General features: G+C 42.1%; 1 protein-coding gene across 1 annotated transcript in view; it reads right to left on the reverse strand.

The window, feature by feature from the left end:
* Positions 1-1,872: 1,872 nt before the first annotated feature.
* Positions 1,873-19,710, reverse strand: part of Mtpn (myotrophin) — a 35,998-nt gene continuing 18,160 nt past the window's right edge. The window contains exon 4 of the mRNA XM_004661185.2: positions 1,873-4,931. Within this exon, the coding sequence (XP_004661242.1) occupies positions 4,845-4,931 (87 nt within the window). The 3' untranslated portion in view covers positions 1,873-4,844. The remainder of the gene's footprint in view (positions 4,932-19,710) is intronic.

The following is a 19,710-nucleotide window of genomic DNA, read 5'->3' on the forward strand; positions in this document are numbered from 1 at the left end:
GAAGTTGCCGGGGTGGCTGCACAGGATCTTTTGTTCTGCTGTGGCATTACAACTGCACTTTGCTATATCCCACAATGGCTCAGCAACCCGCATTTGACCTCGTGGTCAGCGTTTCTTATTGTGACTATGGTGTCTGTCTTCATCTCATTTACTTGGGACCACACAAGAGGCTGTGTGTATACGAGGCTCCTTGGCCAAGGTTGGGACACTGGCTCTCGGGGAGCCTCAGGGCTCTCTTCTTCAGTGGGGACTCCCATCTTGCTGTGTAAGGGTTTGATCCTTTAGTTTGAGGCGAATGTCTGCCATGGTCAAGTGCTAAAAAAGTCGTGGAAATCAGATTTCCATGAAGTAAAAAGCCTTGGAGAGGCTGACACGTGATGAGCAGGCTTGTACCCGGGGAAGGTCTCGGGGTGACAACATGGGGGGAGCAGCGGTGGGGCTGTCCTGCGGTGTGGGATAGGACGTTGCACTGCCGAGCCCGCAGCACAGGTGCGAAGGCTGCATGCACTGCAGGGGCCTCATCTTCACGCACACTGCAGGTCAGGCGGGGACACAGCTCAGCCACTGGGTGGTCTTCTAAGTCGGCCTCCCCCCTGCTTTGGGAGGAATTCAGGAAAAGGACTTGGGGTAAGGTTCAGGTCTCAAGAATTCTTTTTTGGGACTAAAACTGGAATGGAAAACTATGGAAATACTGCCTATAGCAGAGAGATGAGACACTTTTTTTCTTCTTTTTTTTTTTTTTTTTGAGGTAAGGTTTCACTGTAGCCCAGGCTGACCTGGAATTCACTATGTAGTCTTCAGGTGGCCTCGAACTCACAGTGATCCTCCTACCACTGCCTCCTGAGTGCTGGGATTAAAGGTGTGCGCCACCACAGCCAGCTGAGATTTTTTTTTTTTTTTTTTTGAAGTTGTGAGGTATTTATTTACCTACTGACTTGCGAAAGGGGCGAGGAGGAGAGGAAGGAGAGAGGGAAGAAGCGAAGACAATGGGCTCTCCAGGGCCTTCAGCCACTACAAACAAACTCTAAATGCATGTGCCACCTTGTGCATCTGGGGGGTTCTGTGCATTATGGGGGTTCTGGGGACCCAAACCTGGGTCTTTAGGCTTCACAGGCAAGCACTTTCATTGCTATGCCACCTCTCCAGCCCAAAGGATACCGTTAATAAGGAGTCATTTTTACCAAGACTAGCGAGGTGGAACTGACTGTAACGCCTCTTCCAGTAAGATTCCACCTCCCCAACTGCCATCAGTTGGGGAACAAAGTATTCAAAACACATAGCGTTATGGGGAAGCGCTAATTCAAACCACTACAGACCCCTTCCAAAGTAAGCTACTCACCAGGCTTCTGGTGTTGACAAGATTACAATGGAATCAAACCAACTTCATATAATCTTGTGAAAATACGTATCCTGATTTGGTTTTGAGGCTCAAAACCACCCATCCTGAAAAGCACGCTCTAAAGTGCCAGTGGTCATGATTTGGTGACATGCACAGCTTTAGGACATGTGTAGTAACCTGACCACTCCAGGGCAGGCTTGAAGACACTGCTCCGGTGGTGTTTTCTTAGGCCTGAAGTTTTGATGTTCTGCTGCCCTTTGTCCCCAGACAGCCAGGACAGTCCCTGGACACACACATGGGAACAATGTGTACTGGGAGGCAGCAGAAAAATCTTTCCATGACTAGTATGTTTATTTCAATAAAATCTTTAATATGTTGGTGTTCTTCTTGCCTTGGTTTTTTTTTTCCTAGAACAGGAATAAAGTAATTCAGATGAAAAGTTTCAATCAATGCATGTTCTGATGTGGTTGTAGGCAGGATGGAAAGAGAAGGGTGACCGCAACTGAGGGATAAACACACTCACTGCTGACATGTCAGCTGTAGCACAATTCAAGTTTATTCCATTTGTTCTTGCAACACAAAACTTAAAACACAGTATTAGTTCGCATTCGGATGTACATGAGCTAGGATACTTATGAGAAACTCAATTGTGTCAAAAGTAATGACATTGTGGAAAAATGAACTCATATATACCCAAAATGCACAAAGCAAGTCTTTCTCCATACTGCTTAGAAAGATATGATTGTTTCTCCATTTACAAAATAGAATCAGGACAATTCAATTTTTTTAAAATTTTGCATGCAAAACACTGCAATTGCTTATTTATGTAGGAGGGCACTCTTACCAGCTTCTTCTACACACAACTGAGTATGCACTATTGCATGGAAGAAAAGAGCAGCTCAGTGGAAGTTTAAAAAAAAAATCAAATCGATCCATGTAAATTTAAAATCCATTATCTGGGGAAAGAAATCAACGGATCACAGGCCTGCCTGTGTGCAGCTGTCACACAGTGTGCTCTGCTCTGGAAAGGGTGGGGGCAGGCGGAGCACTGAGGAGCTGTGTGGATCTGTAGTTGCAGGGGAACTTGTTAGTACATTACCACAAACAGGCAAGTCACCTGCTTTGACCTGATACACTGCATACGAAATGATTGATTTTATACAAAAGTACAGAACATGCAAGTTTTTTTTGAAATGTTAAATAGTATTGCCATGGAGAACAAAATGTAATATTTTGCTAATTAATGCGTGTAGTACCAAAAAGCAGACATAGTTTTAGCATCTTTTACTCAAAAATAAGCACATTAAGTGTTAAGAATTTCTCTGCCAAATAGTTCAGAAATACATTATAAATAATCTAAAAAAAAAAAAACCTTGTAAACCATCTTGGTCAGTCTATCCTAGTCTATGTTTGTTATTTTCTCAAGCAATTGCTTCATAATTATAGGGTTTTCAAAATGGCTGAGAATGAAAAGGGAAGGTGAAAGAGCCTCTACTGCATCATGGAACATCAGGATAAACTTACACAAGACAATCACATGGTGTTGAAACCATAATGACTGTAGAAAGCAGACCAAGCTGAGGAATGATAAGATAATGCACTCTCTGCAACAGCCAACTACAACAGAACACTTTGAAAAGAAAGGTGAAAACCACAGAAGGGTAAAACTCAAGCCTATGCCAAGAGGTGACAACGAAGACAACGAAACAGCGTGCGGCACTAAGTCGATAGTGATACGCTGGCAGAGCGCGCTCCATTTCCCATCAGGACGTCCAACCCTAGCAGGCTGCATCAAGACAGCAGTTAGCCAAAGACATTAACGTATTTAAACTTGTGTGATTGTTTTTTTTGAACGTAAGAAAGCTACAGGGTTAGGCTAGTTGAGAGTGAAAAAACCACAGGATAAAAAAGGGTTCATGGGAGAACACACTAACGAACACACACACACACACACACACACGAGGGCTACTGATCAAGAAGACTTGTTATTAGCCAGGCTGACTGCTCTTAATGGTAGTTTAACCCTGTTATAGAATTTGCCTTAAAAAAAAACATTAGTTCTTTATTATCCACAATTCAAATACAAGTCCCTAACCCACCCACCCCTAAAAATTTGAGGTACATTCAATTATTGCATGACTTAGCTAAGGAAAACTGTAGTACTTTTAGAAAGCTTATGTATGGACGGCAAGTCAAAGTAACCGTAATACTTTAAATGCAGGGTATCAAAGTTAAGATTCTATGTTTTGATTAATTTTCTTGCTCATGAAATAAACATCTGGAAGAGTGTCTAAATTTTCAGCAAGTCTTCAGAACACCACTTTAGGGCACATGTTCTAAGCACACGGAGTGCACTCTGGACTTGTCCCATTTATGCAATGCGTGGTCAGTAAACACACAAACCGTCTGCAGGTGGGGTGGCACATGCTCAGCAGGAGCCCATCAACAGTGCAGGGACACCCGGTATTGAGCACATTTTTGAAGGGATGGGGTTTTGAAGGGATCGGTCCAAACAGGGAATCTGACCCCAGTGATAGCTTTGGTGCATTAGGGAATCAGCATCCATGATGGGTCTTAGAGAGGCATTGCAAAGAATGTTCTTTGATTCTCCAAATACAACTGAGGTCAGTTCATTCAAACAGTAAATGAAAACCCAAGGAGCTAAGACAACTGTGCTCTCTGTATGTGACACTAACATGCTATGGCTATGATTCTATTTTAGATCCCCTTTTACTACCAGCAGGAGTCTCCAAGTGTTCCAATGCTATATAAAGGTCTGAATCTAGAGGAGGAAAAAAAATAAGCACACTGGAATGATTCCTCCTTTAAGAATTCTAGAATTTAAGATTTTATAAATAAAACTAGTCAGTTTTATCTAAAGAGACATGAAATCCATATGAAAGGGGAGAGAAAATCCAAGTTTTGTCACCCAGCCATTTAGGGGGCACACCCCTCCCCACTTAGCTGAGCTTTTACATAAAGCTTAGAGTCACTGAGGAAAGATTTTGGTCACCAACCACAGGCGGCAGGCGCTCTTAACTAGCCAGGACCCCCCGGGAGAGTGCAATCTTAAGGCAGAAGGCTGTAGCTAATTGCTTATCTCAGCACCCTAAGTTGACATCGCAGCAGCCACTACTGCTTGCAGCGAGGGCTACCAAGTAAGTAGAGTTGGTCTTCTTGTACTCAGACCTTTAACACACGGATTAATACATTAGCTAGGGAGCTGAGAAGGTCCAGCAATCCTGGTCCACTGTGTCTTTGCTCTCCCTTGGGTTAAGCTGTGTATTTTACTAGAAATGGAAAAGAGGCTGGCTTGATCAGGAATCCCAATAAAAGCCCGATCAGTTTTCCCCCAGTAGTCTGATTTGTTATGAATTTCTCTCCCCTCACCCCTCTTAAAAGTATTTAGCTGAAGAAGCTGGCAGATAGAGAGTGACAGACAGACAGGCAGCAGTGTGAGGCCACAGGAGAGCCATTCTTCCCAAGTTATCAGTCCCTCCATCCATCACTGGAGAAGAGCTTTGATTGCCTGGTTGTCAGTGGCTTCAAGGGCGGTCAGTCCATCTGGACCTTTCACAGTCTTATCAGCACCCTGGAAGAAAGGAGAGAGCCTTCATTAAATGAACCCACAATGGGTAAAAGACCATCAGAGTAGACAGACTGTGACAACAGTCATAGATTTCTTTGTAAAAATGCTGTATTACTTTGTAGGAACTAGAAATTCTAAGCTATTAATGCCTTTTAATACCAACATAAGCAATGACTGGTTATATATATATATTTATTCAAAGTAGGGTCAGCCCAGGCTGATCTGGAATTCATTATGTCGTCTCAGGGCAGCCTCAAACTCACAGCAATCCTACCTCTGCCTCCTGAGTGCTGGGATTAAAGGTGTTAGGGTGGTTTGATTCAGGTGTCCCCCATAAACCTAGGTGTTCTGAATGCTAGGTTCCCACTGATGGAGATTTGGGAATTAACACCTCCCAGAGGGAGTGTATTGTTGGGGGCAGGCTTATGGGTGTTATAGCCAGTTTCCCCATGCCAGTGTTTGGCACACCCTCCTGTTGCTGTGGTCCACCTTATGTTGGCCAGGGGGTGATGTCCATCCTTTGCTCATGCCATCGTTTTCCCCTGCCATTATGGAGCTTCCCCTCAAATCCGTAAGCCCAAATAAACCATTTTTCCTACAATCTGCTCTTGGTCCGATGATTTCCACCAGCAACGCAAACCTGGCTGCAACAGGTATGCACCACCACGCCCAGCTAGTTTTTAATGATGCTATTACACTTATCCAATCAACTGAACTTAAAAATTACCCCCATGTGTGACAAGCAAATCACCTTTGCAAAATACACCTGTAACAAAATATTTTTTTTTGCAACATTTTCTGTGTGCAAGCACTAACTACGTTATAAGCTGAAAGCACAGCAAGCGCCTAGGATGTGGCTTGAGCTCTAAGGCTTCTACCACACTAGAAAAATTGGGAGAGTGCTGGCCAGGAACTCTGCATCTATGATGTCTCATTTTACCTTGTGTCTCTACCTTATGGTGTCCCTAGCACCTGTAACCTGCTCAGTGCATTGAGCTCCCAGAGACAACACTCCTACCACACGATGGCTCACTGTGCTGGCCCCGGCCAGTTTTTATATAACACATGGCCCCAGTGTCTCACCCAGCTCGTGTGGTCAAATCTCATTTACAATTCTGTTAACTCCCAAGGTGTGAATGTGGCCCAAGTGCCCCTTTGGAGACTGACTTTAGTCAAATCCTTGAGCAATCTTTCTATGCTTTTCATCCTACAGAACTTGCCAGCAGTTCTGGGTCATGCCATGTGACATGCCTTTTTACCTGCAGGGCTCTGTATCCAATGCTTTCTCCTTACCTCTGGCAAACACATCTGTTCACTCATCCAACTCATGTATTTAATTTGTGGTGTACAGACTATGCAAACAAACTCCAGGCCATGTGCCACTTTATGCATCTGGCTTTACATGGGTACTAAGGGAATCAAACCTGGGTCATCAGGCTTTATAAGCAAGCACCTTTAACCACTGAGCCATCTCTTCAGCCTGAAGGTATTTTCAAAACAGTTTGGTCAGGTTGCAAATCGTCTGCTGTGTCTCATTTTGCTCTTTGTAGGAAGAGAACATCGAGTTTTAGTCATACATATGGTAGGAGCCTAGCTAGTCCTTGTATTTCAGCTTCCTTTGGTGGAACTATGGCTTTGTCTTTCTCTCACACATCTCAAAGTGCTAGCAGTAATGAATTATCTGCAGCTACGTAAATAATCAACAGAACTAAAAATGAACTCATGAAATGGTTTCCACAAGGAAGGCATGGAGACAAGTATATCCAGGGTCTCTAGTAACAGCCAGTATCAAAAAAGTCACTTGTTCTGATTTCCACATTGACAAAACCAGCTCATTACCTTTTTTAATTTTTATTTTTTGTTAAATTTTTATTTAGTTGAGAGCGACAGAGCTAGAAAGGCAGGTAGAGAGAGAATGGGTGTACCTTTAGTAGTATCCTCCCAACTGAAATGAAGACAATGAACAAAAAGGCGTAACATCTGCAACCTGCCCATTTCTCCAGTCCTAGTTCCTGCTAAATCTTTTCTATAGTACGTTGAAGCCTTTTACTTTATTGATTTATTTATAAGCAGAGGCAGGAAGAAAGAGAAAGACAAGAGGAAGAACAGGCAGACCATGGACTCTTGCCACTGCAAATGAACTCCAGATGCATGCACCACTTTGTGCATCTGGCTCTACATGGGTATTGGGGAATTGAACCTGGGCCATCAGCCTTTGCAAGCAAGTATCTTTAACCACTGAGCCACCTCTCCATCCCACACTGCAGCTTCTGAAACACTACTGTACTTCCCATTGCATCAATCTCTCTCTCTTGTCTCCACAACTTTTCCTCATTGTTGCTTCTGCTTGGAATGGTACCTTGGTTCCCTTTCAAACTCTTACACATTCACCAAACTTCTCAGCTCATGTCATCTGCTTTACAAAGACACATCTGTGGAACATGGAATTGGAATGACATCTTTATTCACAAAACACACTATCCCCTTGAGTGCAAGACCACGCCTGACTTCTCCTGGTTAGACACAACTCCTGCCCCGGCGATCACAATGTTTCCATGCACGTGCTACTTTACATAATGGTCTTCCTTTACTTTACTGGATATGTTGCTGGCAGGAACCCATTAGCCTTTGCATTCCCAAGGCCCCAAATAGGCAGCCAATGGATGTCTATTAGATTAACTGGTGTATATAGGAACTAAACATGCACAACAAGGGACTTGATTAAACAACTAATGTGATTCACCAAAGACAAAGTACTGTAAACATTCCTACTGTGACTAGGGTACTCATTAGCACATTCATGGAAATACTTCTATTTAGGTAAATCAATGCCGAGGACCTTGCAGTTCCTGCCTATGATCAGAATCAGAACTAAGTTCATTTGGTCATTTTTAGAGAACGATTTGAGTGATAAACTTTCATGGAAGAGGAAGCATTGCTATGACCAAGATAAAGTGGCCCATGTAGACAGACAGTCCATATGTCATTCTAGAAAGTAAAAGTTTTAGGGTGATACAAGTAATTTATTGACCTTCAAAAGTCACCCTTTACCTATTACTTGACAGTATGTGGCAGAACATAAGAAATGCTAAAGATTTCAAGTCCAGCTCTATAGTTAGCAATTGACCTGGAAGAAAAGACATAAGGACACATGAAACAACAGGATCTTCACCTGCGTCACCCTCACCTCTTTCTGTTCGCATGGCTGACTGCCATGGTGATGACTCTTCAGCTTATTCTGACAACCTGACCTCATCTTAACAAGGGCCTCTGGTGACGACGCTGATCATGGCTGCGCTGACCACTGTTAATCTGAAGTTCAATGCAACATTTACAGCTCTGTGTACATGGAGCTACATGTACTGGCAGTGTCAGTGGCATTCCTGCATAAAGCTGTCTTGTAAGAATATAACCAATTACTTCAGAAAGAATATTTTTTTTTGACAGAGAATGAAGAAAGAGAGGGAGAGAGAGAGAAAATGGGCACGCCAGGGCTCCAGCCACTACAAACCAACTCCAGATGTGTGCGCCCCCTTGTGCATCTGGCTTACGTGTGTCCTGGGGAGTCGAGCCTTGAACCGAGGTCCTTAGGCTTCACAGGCAAGTGCTTAACCACTAAGCCATCTCTCCAGCCCCAGAAAGAAATTTTTATCAAGCACTGATTTGGAGCAGTCTATGCACTTTTAGAGAAGGCAGAGTCAAACACAAAATGAATGTCTGCAAAGATGACATCTGCAACTGAGTATTAAAGCCACAACTAATATTATGTGAAGAAATGTTTCTGGTTTAACATTTGATGACATATCTACCAGGGTCAGGATTCTTGCAACCTTGCATTGATTTGAACTAGGAAATGAACACAAAATTTCAATAGTTTAAAAACCACTGAAGCAGTGTTTAGGGTCCAAAGTCTTTATTGTTCCACAGAGGTATGCTGGAGTCCTCAGAAACTTTTAATTCCAAATGAATCCTCTCAGTTTAGATAAAATCAGAAACAGAAAACAGACAAGAAAGGATACTGAAGATGGTTACATTAGCAGTAGAAACATCTGTCAAGAGCTGGATAGATGGAAGCAGAAAAGAAACTGAGACTGAGTTACTGCTAAAGCTCAGCAATTAGTGATTACAACTCCAGAAAGTCTGACAGCTCCTAGGTAGTCTGATGTTGATGATAAATCTTCAAAGAAAGATTTAGCCAAAATGCTATGTTTATTCTGCTTTAGAGAATCATATATAATATTCTTAGGGCATTTTTCTATCCAACAATAGTTAAAATGTTTTCATGAGTAAGAAAAGCATTTTATTTTTTTTTTGTTTTTTCGAGGTAGGGTCTCACTCTAGCCCAGGCTGACCTGGAATTCACTATGGAGTCTCAGGGTGGCCTCGAACTCACGGCGATCCTCCTACCTCTGCCTCCCAAGTGCTGGGATTAAAAGCGTGCCGCACCACGCCTGGCTGCATTTTCTGTTTTTTTTTTTTTTCTGCAGTACTTTTTACTACCTGAACTATTTTCTGCTTTCTCAAAAAAAAAAAAAAAAAAAAAAAAAAAAAGAGGTCACTGAGAACAGACTTGCTCACCTTGTTTATCCAGACATTCCCTGGCTTTTGGTGAAGTTTGTTTTCTTCTATTTGACAGTAAATGTCCCATAGACTTAAAAATGTAAAAGAACAAATATTTTTTTCTTCCCAATTTAACTCTTATTCGACTGTTGCATTCTATGAAGGCTTTCTGGAATTTCCCAGACGGTGAGCTTTGCTTCTTCTGTTTGCCCATGGCAGCTTGGTGAGCATACTTAGGTGGGTTCTGAAACCTGGCTCACTCAGTGACCAGGGCCACCTCCTTGTCCCTGCTTTCCTCTACTACAGAGGGTGAAAAGAAATAGAGTTCCAGATCCCCTTACAGCTATGAGTGGCTATCTGACACAATCTCAGCCTCTCCTATTCTAATCATGTCCTAGCAGGAGAGACCTTTGACTTTTCCACCTCCTTGCTTTCAAAAACACAGTCAGTAGTTATCTTGTAACCTCAAAGGCTGCGGGGCTGGAGTGTGGCAGAGGGTAGGCTGACGACGCTATGCACAGAGAAGCTGGTGGCTCAGCACACCTAAAACCATCCTCTTTTGATTTTAGATTCTTAAGATTCCTACCATAGGGGTTTCTGTCATTTATGGTGGCGTAGTATTTCTGTTATAGCACTTAACAGAGAAACAGACTTAACTCCCCTAACTTGGGCTAAGCTTCATGAGGGCAGGGTCCTCTGTAACATTAATACCTACGCAAATGACACCTGGTATTCAGAAATGTGCAATAAATGCTTGTTAAATGGGAAAAAAAATCCACCAGGGTATAAATGCATAATTACCAATACAGATCTTACCTTAGTGAATGTATGGTTAGTAACAAATATTTTTTTCTCTTTATGCCTATACTTTGAGGATTTTTGTCCTCAACTATCAGGTAATAAATGCTTACAATTTTAAAGGATGCATGACACTGCATAGAAGCCATATGTGTATGTTTTTCTCTGTGAATTTTTTTTTGTATCCTTTGCTGATTTTCCTGTTTATTTGTAAAGACTCACCCTGTGCTGTTGCAGCTCAGTGGACCCAGCTGTTTATGGTAAACCTTATTACCTTTTTAATGCCTGTGCCTCAATTTATATTCCTAAGAAGTGAATATATGCATCCAAATTAAAATACTTTTTCTCCTATTCCATCTACTTATGTAATACCATTTATCATTATATCAGAGTACAACATTTTAGATCGACTTAAATATATTTTAGAATGGTTTTGAGAAATTGTTCTGTGCACCTAAGAACTCTATCATCTCATGATTTGGGGCATCTGTTTGTAATTTGATAGCACTATGATAAAATATTCATCATCTGAGAACTTTCAGCAGTTCGAATATATATTTAAGTATTACCATTGCCAAAGAACGTACAGATACAGTTCCATTTTGAAGACTACTAAAAATGCATTTGGTATTTAGTGACATTAAAAAACTATTGAAATATCTACAATTACATATGTCATAAAATTTTATTTACTGGTAAAGAATTTCATAGCACATTCAAATTGCATGTTAATACAAGAGACATATAATTTAACAAAACACTACAGTGTCCCTCACATTTACCTAACACTTCAGACATGTTTCTTTGCTTTTTTTCTCACAGTAGCCTTGTGCAGTGGAAACTATGAACTGTTTTACAGACTGTAGTTCTTGAGGGTCTGTACTTCACTGTTTGGGAGGAGGCACTACAAACCAAACCCAAAGCGCAGCGCGTTAGGCAGGTGCTCTACAACTGCGCTGTGTCCCTCGTCCACAGACAGTGTTATTCAAGACATCAAATCACAAGTCAACTCAGCAAATATCCACTGAACATTTATTTTTATTTTTATTTTTTTTGAGGCAGGGTCTCGCTTTAGCCCAGGCTGACCAGGAATTCACTGTTTTCTCAGGCTGGCCTTGAACTCACGGAGATCCTCCTATCTATGCTTTCTGAGTGCTGGGATTATAAAGGCATGCACCACCATGCCCAGATCTGAGCTTCTTAGGTGCCAGATGCAGTTCTGCTAAATAAAATCTTACTGGGTCCAATCATACTCATTCTTTTACATGTAGTTTATAATTGCTTTTGTGCTTTACTAGCAGAAATGAATAGTCTGTGATGGAGATTATAAGGCACACAAAGGCAAAAATATCCTCTCTGGCCCTTCATAACCGTTCATTGGCCATTCTTGTACGGCATTGAGGAGACTCCTTCTATTTCACAATCTAGCTGGGACATAGGAAGGATTGCACATGCAAATATTATCAGTGTGGTAAGTACCATACTAAAAATAGAGGGGCAGAACAGTCATTGTTTTCTTTGATCCTCAGAATAATCATGAGGTAAAAAGATGAATCCCACTGGGCTCATAAGCTCAGTGACTTACTAGTTATTAAGTTGTGAAACCAGGTCTTCAGTGTATGTGTTCTGACGGTCAGATCAGACCCTCCCTCTGCACCTTTGCCTTCAACAGCGTGCTCACTATGCAGGGGACGATGTGCATTAACTTCAGTAGTGACTGAGAACTTCCCAGTGGGCTAATTTTGGCGCAGTTGTCTCAGCTGTTCTTTTCTAAAATTCAACACTGACAATCTCAATGAACTTTTCTTTTGCTTATGTGTATGCGTGCATGTAACGTGGCATGTGTGTATGAGTCCTTGCAGCTCTCCAGGTGCTCGCCCGTGTAGCCAAGACAGAACTCTAAACGTCCCACTCCCCTGCCCTTCCACCCCTCGAGGAGGAATCTTTTACTGCTTCTGGCACTCGCTGGTTTTGGAGAGGACGGGTGATTCCTTGGGTCTCTGCTCTCCTTTGTGAGCCTGGGGTTACGGGTGTGGGTGGCCACACCCGATGTTTACATGGGTTCTGGAGATTCCAACTTGGGCATCTTCAAGTCTCCTCTGGCCCTCATGCTTGTGCAGGAAGTGCACCTAACCACTGAGCCATCTTGCCCTCAATTACCTTCCAAGAGGCAGGTACTTCATAAGCTGGAACAGCCACCTCAATTATGCATGTAAAGAATAAAACCCATACATATGCAAGAGCAGTGAGACACACTGTACTCTTACACTCCATTTATTTATTGGGACATAGTGATTATAATTGCTTTTTGGTTGCAGATACAGTAAGGAATTGTGGATTTGTTCTTATGTTATCCCTTGTGAAATCTGATGCTAACATCTCTAATGCAATCTTTTTTTTAAGGCAAGAATAGATAGTACATTTCAAGGTTTCAGAGAAAACTATCATGAAACTGAGGATGGAGTAAGATATAGATGAATTTCTCAATTACACTCGAATATCCAGCTGTTCGTGTCTTCTGGTTTCTAAGTAATGCATCCATCCTGATTGGTCTTAATACTTACTGAGAACTTATGATGTGCAGGCCATTGCAGAAAGTGGTTTGAATCTACACTGTCTCTTTTAACTACCTGCTCCAATGAAATATTTACCAAAGGTTCTGCAGCCAAACTGCTAAGCTGAATGGGGATGGTTAATCCTGACTGCCAATTTGACAGCATTTAGAATCCCCAGGAATTCTGGGGGTGTCTATATGACAGTGTTTCCAGAAAGATATAACTGTGGTGGGAAGATCCACTTTAGTGGAAGTGGCACTATTCCACAGGCCGAGGTTCTGGACTGAGCAGAGAGGAGAAGAGAAGCAGCGGCATCCACCTCCTGTGCTTGCTGACCACACTGGCAACATGACAGTCCCTGAGGCGCCTACGTGCCCTCCTGGCCAGGATGGACTGTACATTCCCTTCAACTGTGGGCTGAAAGAGGAATTCTCTTCCTTAAACTGTTAGGGAACTGAGTTCCCAAGGAAAGAGTGTTGGGAAGTGAGGCCTAATAAGTGGTCATAAATGCACTGCCTTCAAGAATGGATGTTGGGCTGGAGAAGTGGCTTAGTGGTTAAGGCGCTTGCATGCAAAGCCAAAAGACCCAGGTTCAATTCTCCAGGACCCACATAAACCAGATGCACAAGGTGGGGTGCACATCTGGAGTTTATCTGCAGCAGCTGGAGGCCCTGATGCCCATTTTCTCTCTTTCTATCTTTCTATCTGCCCCTCTCTCACCCTCTCCCAAATAAATAAAAAAAAATAAATAAATAAGTACATGGGTATTCTCAAGGAGTGAGTTAGTTACTGTGAAAGTAGATGTGTTATAAACACAGTACAACCCCCCACCCTGCCGTTCTTTCTGTCACCTCTCTTGCTCATCTACCTTCAGCCATGGCAAGACGTAACACATTGGCTATTGTCAGTTACTGGCACCATGTTCTTAAGACTTCCATCATTTAGAAGTAAGAGCCAAATAAATTCCTGTTCATTATAAATCACCTAGTCTGTGGCACTATCTTTAAAGCAGCAGAACATGAACGAAGACCCCTTAGCAGCTGTGTGCTCCTGACTGGACAAGTTTCTTAACTCCACTGTGCCTCAGCTTCCCCAACTATAAAATATGGGGACAAAACAATCACATTTATTTCAAAGGATTAATAACATGATTAGCTGAGTTGATCTATGCAAACCACTGAAAAGAATCTGCATATGGGAAATGTTAGTTAATTGTGAGTTATTTTGTCCTCTTAACTATATGTGGTCAGTAGTAGAACCATGTTATTGAAGAGAAAGCTCAGGATGAGATGTAGGAAACTTACTCAAAGTTACAGAAATAGTAGGAAGTGAACTGACAAAACCTCGGGGCAGTGCGGTGTAGCACACAGCGCTAACGGCAGCTGTCGAACACAATGGTTCTGTCCAGCTTAGAGGAGGTTCGTGGTTGTACAACGAGCTTTCCATGGGCATACTTGAGTCTGCATTTGTGAAACCTAGCACAGCAGTTCTTTAATTTTAACAGGGTAAAGCTTGCTGCTAAAGCATTTTTCTAGTGCATTTATGGTGCATTCTCTTCTTACAATAGGAGAATCAAAAAAGCATTGCTGATTCTTTGAGGGTCAATACAAATAAAAATTATTTGAAACCAAAATTTCTATGTAAGTTTGTAGATTCTAAGTAATCATAAAATATGGGCTTAGGGCTGGAGAGATGGGTTAGTGGTTAAGCGCTTGCCTGTGAAGCCTAAGGACCCCGGTTCGGGGCTCGGTTCCCTAGGTCCCACACTAGCCAGGTGCACAAGGGGGCGCACGCATCTGGAGTTCGTTTGCAGAGGCTGGAAGCCCTGGCGCGCCCATTCTCTCTCCCTCTATCTGTCTTTCTCTCTGTGTCTGTCACTCTCAAATAAATAAATAAATAATTAAAAAAATATGGGCTTAACAACTGAATAGAATAGAAGTATGAGGACCTGAATTCAATCCCCAGAACCCATGTAAAAAACAAGTGGCAGAGTGGTGTGTACTTGTAATTCCAGCATTTGAAAGGTAGAGACAGGTATGTCCCAGGGGGCTCACTGGCGACTCCCTAGGAGAGGCTGAGGTAGGAGGACTGCCATGAATTTGAGCCAGTCTAGGCTACAGAGTAAGTTCCAGGTCTGAGACTTAGACCTTAACCCCAATACAAGCAAAAGTAATCAATCAATAATAAACAAACAAAAAAATTAAGAAACTGATCAATATTAGGATAAGATGGTTTGGGGCATTGGCAGACTGATATATTTTTTTTTAATTTCAGCAAACTAGAAACTACTTATGAGTGATCTGAAACAGCTGTGAATCAGTAAAACTGGAGTTGTACAGTGATGGACAGTTATGTATTTTGTTCTCAGGAGCAGACTGCTTAGCAGGAATTCTTTGCCACAACATGAAGCAGAGAAAAAAAAGGAAAACAGGTTTCTCTTGGGCTTTTCCTTGAAGATACAGCCTAGAAAGCTAAATGTCACTAGAATCAGAATGACGGTTTATAAACAAAAATCAAGTATGCTGTCAGGTTATTTTTATAAACTAAGAACAAAAAAAAAAATAGCAGGATGTGTTGAAACTTTAATTGAATTTTCAGTACATGGTACTTTAATTTTCATATGCTGGGATATAGTTTTTCTATTATCTATCAATTTTGTTTATTTTAATTAACTGATTTTGGCTTTTTTTTTTTTTAAAGCTAAGTAAGGTCTTTCTCTAGCCCAGGCTGGCTTTAAACTCATGGCAATCCTCCTACTTCTGCCTTCCAAGTGCTGGTATTAAAGGCACATACCACCTTATCTGGCTGGTTTTGCCTTTTTATTTTATTTTATTTGAAGAGGTGGGGAAAGGGGGAGAGAATGGGTACACCAGGACCTTCAGCCTCTGCTGAAGGGTCCTTTGGCTTTGCCGGCAAATGCCTTAAATTATCATCGCTCCAGTCCTGATTTTGGCTTTTTAGAGACAGGGGCTTACTATATAGCCCAGACTGGCCTGGACTCACTATGTAGCACAAGGTGGCTTTGCACCTGCCTGAGCCTCTCAAATGCTGGGGTCACAGGTGAAAGTTACCACACTTGGCTCCTTTCAGTTTTATTAGCAATAGATACCACATAAACCACACAATAAGAGTACCCATTTGGTAAATGACTGAAAACAAAAGCTTTTTAGAAGGACTGACAACAGAGGTAAATATTAAGAATGTTTCCCCATAATACTACACACTGTACTGGTTTTAGAAATGGTTTTCTTTCTTTTTTTTAACTTGGCATGTTTGTGTGTGTGTGTGTGTGCCTGCGCGCGCGCACGCAGGCACACACACGCCCCAGCATGACAGTGGAAGTCAGAGGACAGCTTTCAGGTCCTGCTCTCCCCGTCCACCTTGTCTGAGACAGTGTCTCTCGTGCTTGCTCTTCCCCGCTGTGTGTTGCCAGGCTATGGAGCCTGTGAGCTTCAGGGATGTTCTCTTTTTTTCTTTTTCCCATCTTGCAGGCAGTGTGCTAGGATTACAGAAGACCACCGTGGCTCTTGGTTTTCTGGTGCTGGGGATCCAAACTGGTACGCTTGGGTAGCAAGTGTTATCCTATGAGCCACGCCCCAAAGCTTGCTTTTTAAAACATTTTAGTGGAATGATGGCGCTACGGAACTGCTAAGGTGAAGTGGTAAGTGCAAGCACAGCGTCCCAACTCTCCAGGAAAGCGTGGTAACCTCTGAGCTACAGAAGGTTCGCGTTTGTTTACAGACAGGGTCTCAGGTAGCCTCCCGCCTGCAAGGACCAGGAATAGGGTCTAGAGAGCGTCGTTACACTAGTGTTGCAGTCAGCTTCACACTGCTGGCAGAAATTACCCGACCAAAAGCTGCTTTGGGGAAGAAGGGATTTATTTTTGCTTACAGGCTAGAGGGGAAGCTCCATAATGGCAGGGATAACGATGGAAAGAGAGTGGACACCACCTCCTGGCCAATATCAGATGGACAATATGAACAGGAGAGTGTGCCAAATACTGGCAAGAGAAAGCTGGCTATAACACCTATAAAAGCCTGCCCCCCCCAACAATATACCACCTCCAAAAGGCTTTAAACCCCAAACTGCCATCAGCTGGGGACCTAGCATTAAGAACACCTAAGCTTATGGGTAACACGTGAATCAAACCACCAAAGCTACCTTTATGCACTGCTCTCATTTAAAAATTTTGTATTAAGACTTTTTAAGGCAAAAGAAAACCTTATTCAAGTAAGAGTATTACAATTCTAATTGTGTTCTTTTCGAGGTAGGGTGTCACTTCAGCTCAGGTTGACCTGGAACTCTGTAGCTCCAAAATGGCCTCAAATCCAAGGCAATTATCCTACGTCAGCTCACCCTCCCAAGTGCTCAGATTAAAGGCATGAGCCATTACACTCGTAAGTAGCATGTGACTGCAGTCTTGGCCTTGACACTGACTACTGTGTCATCAGCTGCCAGCCCTTTCTCGTGGTGGTGGCTTCACACACTCACTTCTGCTTCTCCCTCATAATACTCCCACTCTGCTACTGGTGTATTTCCCAGATGCCTGCTGCTTCCGCCCCCAAGAGTCGACTTGCTTCTCAGGTCTGCCTTCCTTTGTGTCCTCTGGCTAATGTTTCTCATGGACTCTTGATGTCATAAAAGCACCAAGAGCTCTCACCATCCTCTTCTAACTTATATGTTATATGCTATTGTTTACTAATTTTTGGTGCTAGCTAATATGTATTTTCTCTTTTACCATTTGTGTAGATTTACTCACATATTCATTTCTTGTTTCTGATTCTTTATTGTACCTTATTTCTTAATGAAAAATGCTCAGGTTATCATTCCATTTGTTGCTCAGGGATGCTGGGTATCACTGGGCTTGGAGCATCCTTGGGTCAGGAACCTTTTGCAAAAATACTTTTGCTTTCTGTGTTTCAAGAATTCAGTATTGTTTCTTATCTAATGAACCAGGTGTATGGTCCAAAGAAGGTACTGATTCATTCACTTTAAAGACATCTTTTCTGTGATGGGGCAAAGAAGCCACTAGCATACGTGGGTAGACTTCTAAATTGAAATGGAGTCTCTTATGTGTTATCTCCTTATTTACCAGTTTAACAATTAAACATCAGCCCACATCTCTTTTTCACTGCAGACATGTACTGTAAGTGCCTCACAACTACTCTTAATTCTGAAAGACATTCAAAGGTAGCAAAAGAACATAGGTTGTTGAATCATACATCTTGGGACAGATCTTGACTCTATTACATTCTGCTCAGCCTTTTTTAGGCAGTTAAATTTCCTCGAGGTAAATAAGTCTCCCTTATTCATAAAAAGAGGTAATAAAGAGCCTGGATGGATAGTTTACTGGTCAAGTGCTTGTCTTGCAAGTATGAGGAAGAACCTGAGTTTAATCTCCCATGCCCACATAAAATGCTGGCTGTGACAGCTGGCCTATAATACCAATACTATGGAGGCGGAGACAGGCAAATCTCTGGAGCTTGATGGCTTGGTGAGCTCCAGGCCAATAGAGACCCTGTCTCAGAAAGAGAGGAACTACATTCCTGAGATAACATCCAAGGCTGTCTCCTGGCCTTCACCCCCACATACCAGCCCCCAACCAGAAGCAGTGACACTTGAGACTAAATCATAAGTGATATTACTACATACACCTGATTTAAAAATAGTCTAGCAATTTTCTTTTTCGGCCCATGATTGTGATCACTGTTTCTAAATTGCTGCATGCTATTTGTCTTTTTTCCCTATGCTGATGATATACCAACTAGATAATAATAAATGTCAATGATTTTGGAGGCATAAGGATTCTAGTTTTGATGCAAGGAAGAATAAAAGTAAAAGATACAATGGAGTAGTTCTGTTTTAGTAATGATGGAAGTTTTGAAAGAACACCACTTATTTTCAAAAAAGAAAAGAAAACAACAACATGTCAATTAGAGCTTGTGGTGGTTTGAATCAGGGGTTCCCTTAACTCCTGTGTTCTGAATGACTGGTCCCCAGCTAGTAGCAATTTGAGAAATGGAGTCTTGCTGAAGGTGCGGTGTTGGGGGCAGGCCTGGGGTATTTTAGTGGGCGCCCCATGCTCAGAACCTGGCTCACTTTCCTGCTGCTGCTGCCCGCTGCTGTGGCGGAGGTGGCGGCCAGCCTCTGTGCTACCACCTTTCCTGTTCCCCGTCATCACGGAGCTTCTCCTCAAGACCGTTAGCAAAATAAACAACTTTTCTCCCACCAGCTGCTTTTTGTCAGGTGCTCTGTGCCAACAACATGAAGGTTGCCTACAAAAAAGCTCATTTGATAATAAAATCAAAACAACTTTGAGAAAGCGTAATTAAAAATTTCCCCATTGCTTTAGAAAACAAGAGCTCTACATAGTTGTAATTGATCTGCTATCAACATAGCCTTCTCTGAATGCTATTGATTTAACAACAAAAACAAAGCTTAGACACAAAAACTTAAGAATGGTAATACAAGTAAAATAAAAACCATACTAAATAAAAGTTAGACAACTCATTCAATAAATTAGCAGCATGGCACAGTGAATGTATTAGGACAGCACAGAACGTAATGTACATGCAGATCAAGTTGGCCTGAGGTACTCTTCGTTGTAGACTCCTTAACACTGGAGACTTATAGCCACATGTGAGCTATATGGGAAGAAAGGTGGTTTGGGCCCTTTCTAGCAAATCAATAATTATGTCTTGTTTTGTTTCCCTAGGAGGAAAAAGTACTATCAGAAAGAAAAGTTGTTATGATCTAGAGTTCAAACATGGTTAAAGGGATTGAACATACTTAGGGGCAGTTCTTTTTAGTAAATAATCCTAAGCTAAAAGGATCCTATGGAGGTTTTATTTTTTATTTTTAGAAAACAA

Source organism: Jaculus jaculus, chromosome 10, assembly GCF_020740685.1.
Source record: "Jaculus jaculus isolate mJacJac1 chromosome 10, mJacJac1.mat.Y.cur, whole genome shotgun sequence".
Lineage (NCBI taxonomy): Eukaryota > Metazoa > Chordata > Mammalia > Rodentia > Dipodidae > Jaculus > Jaculus jaculus.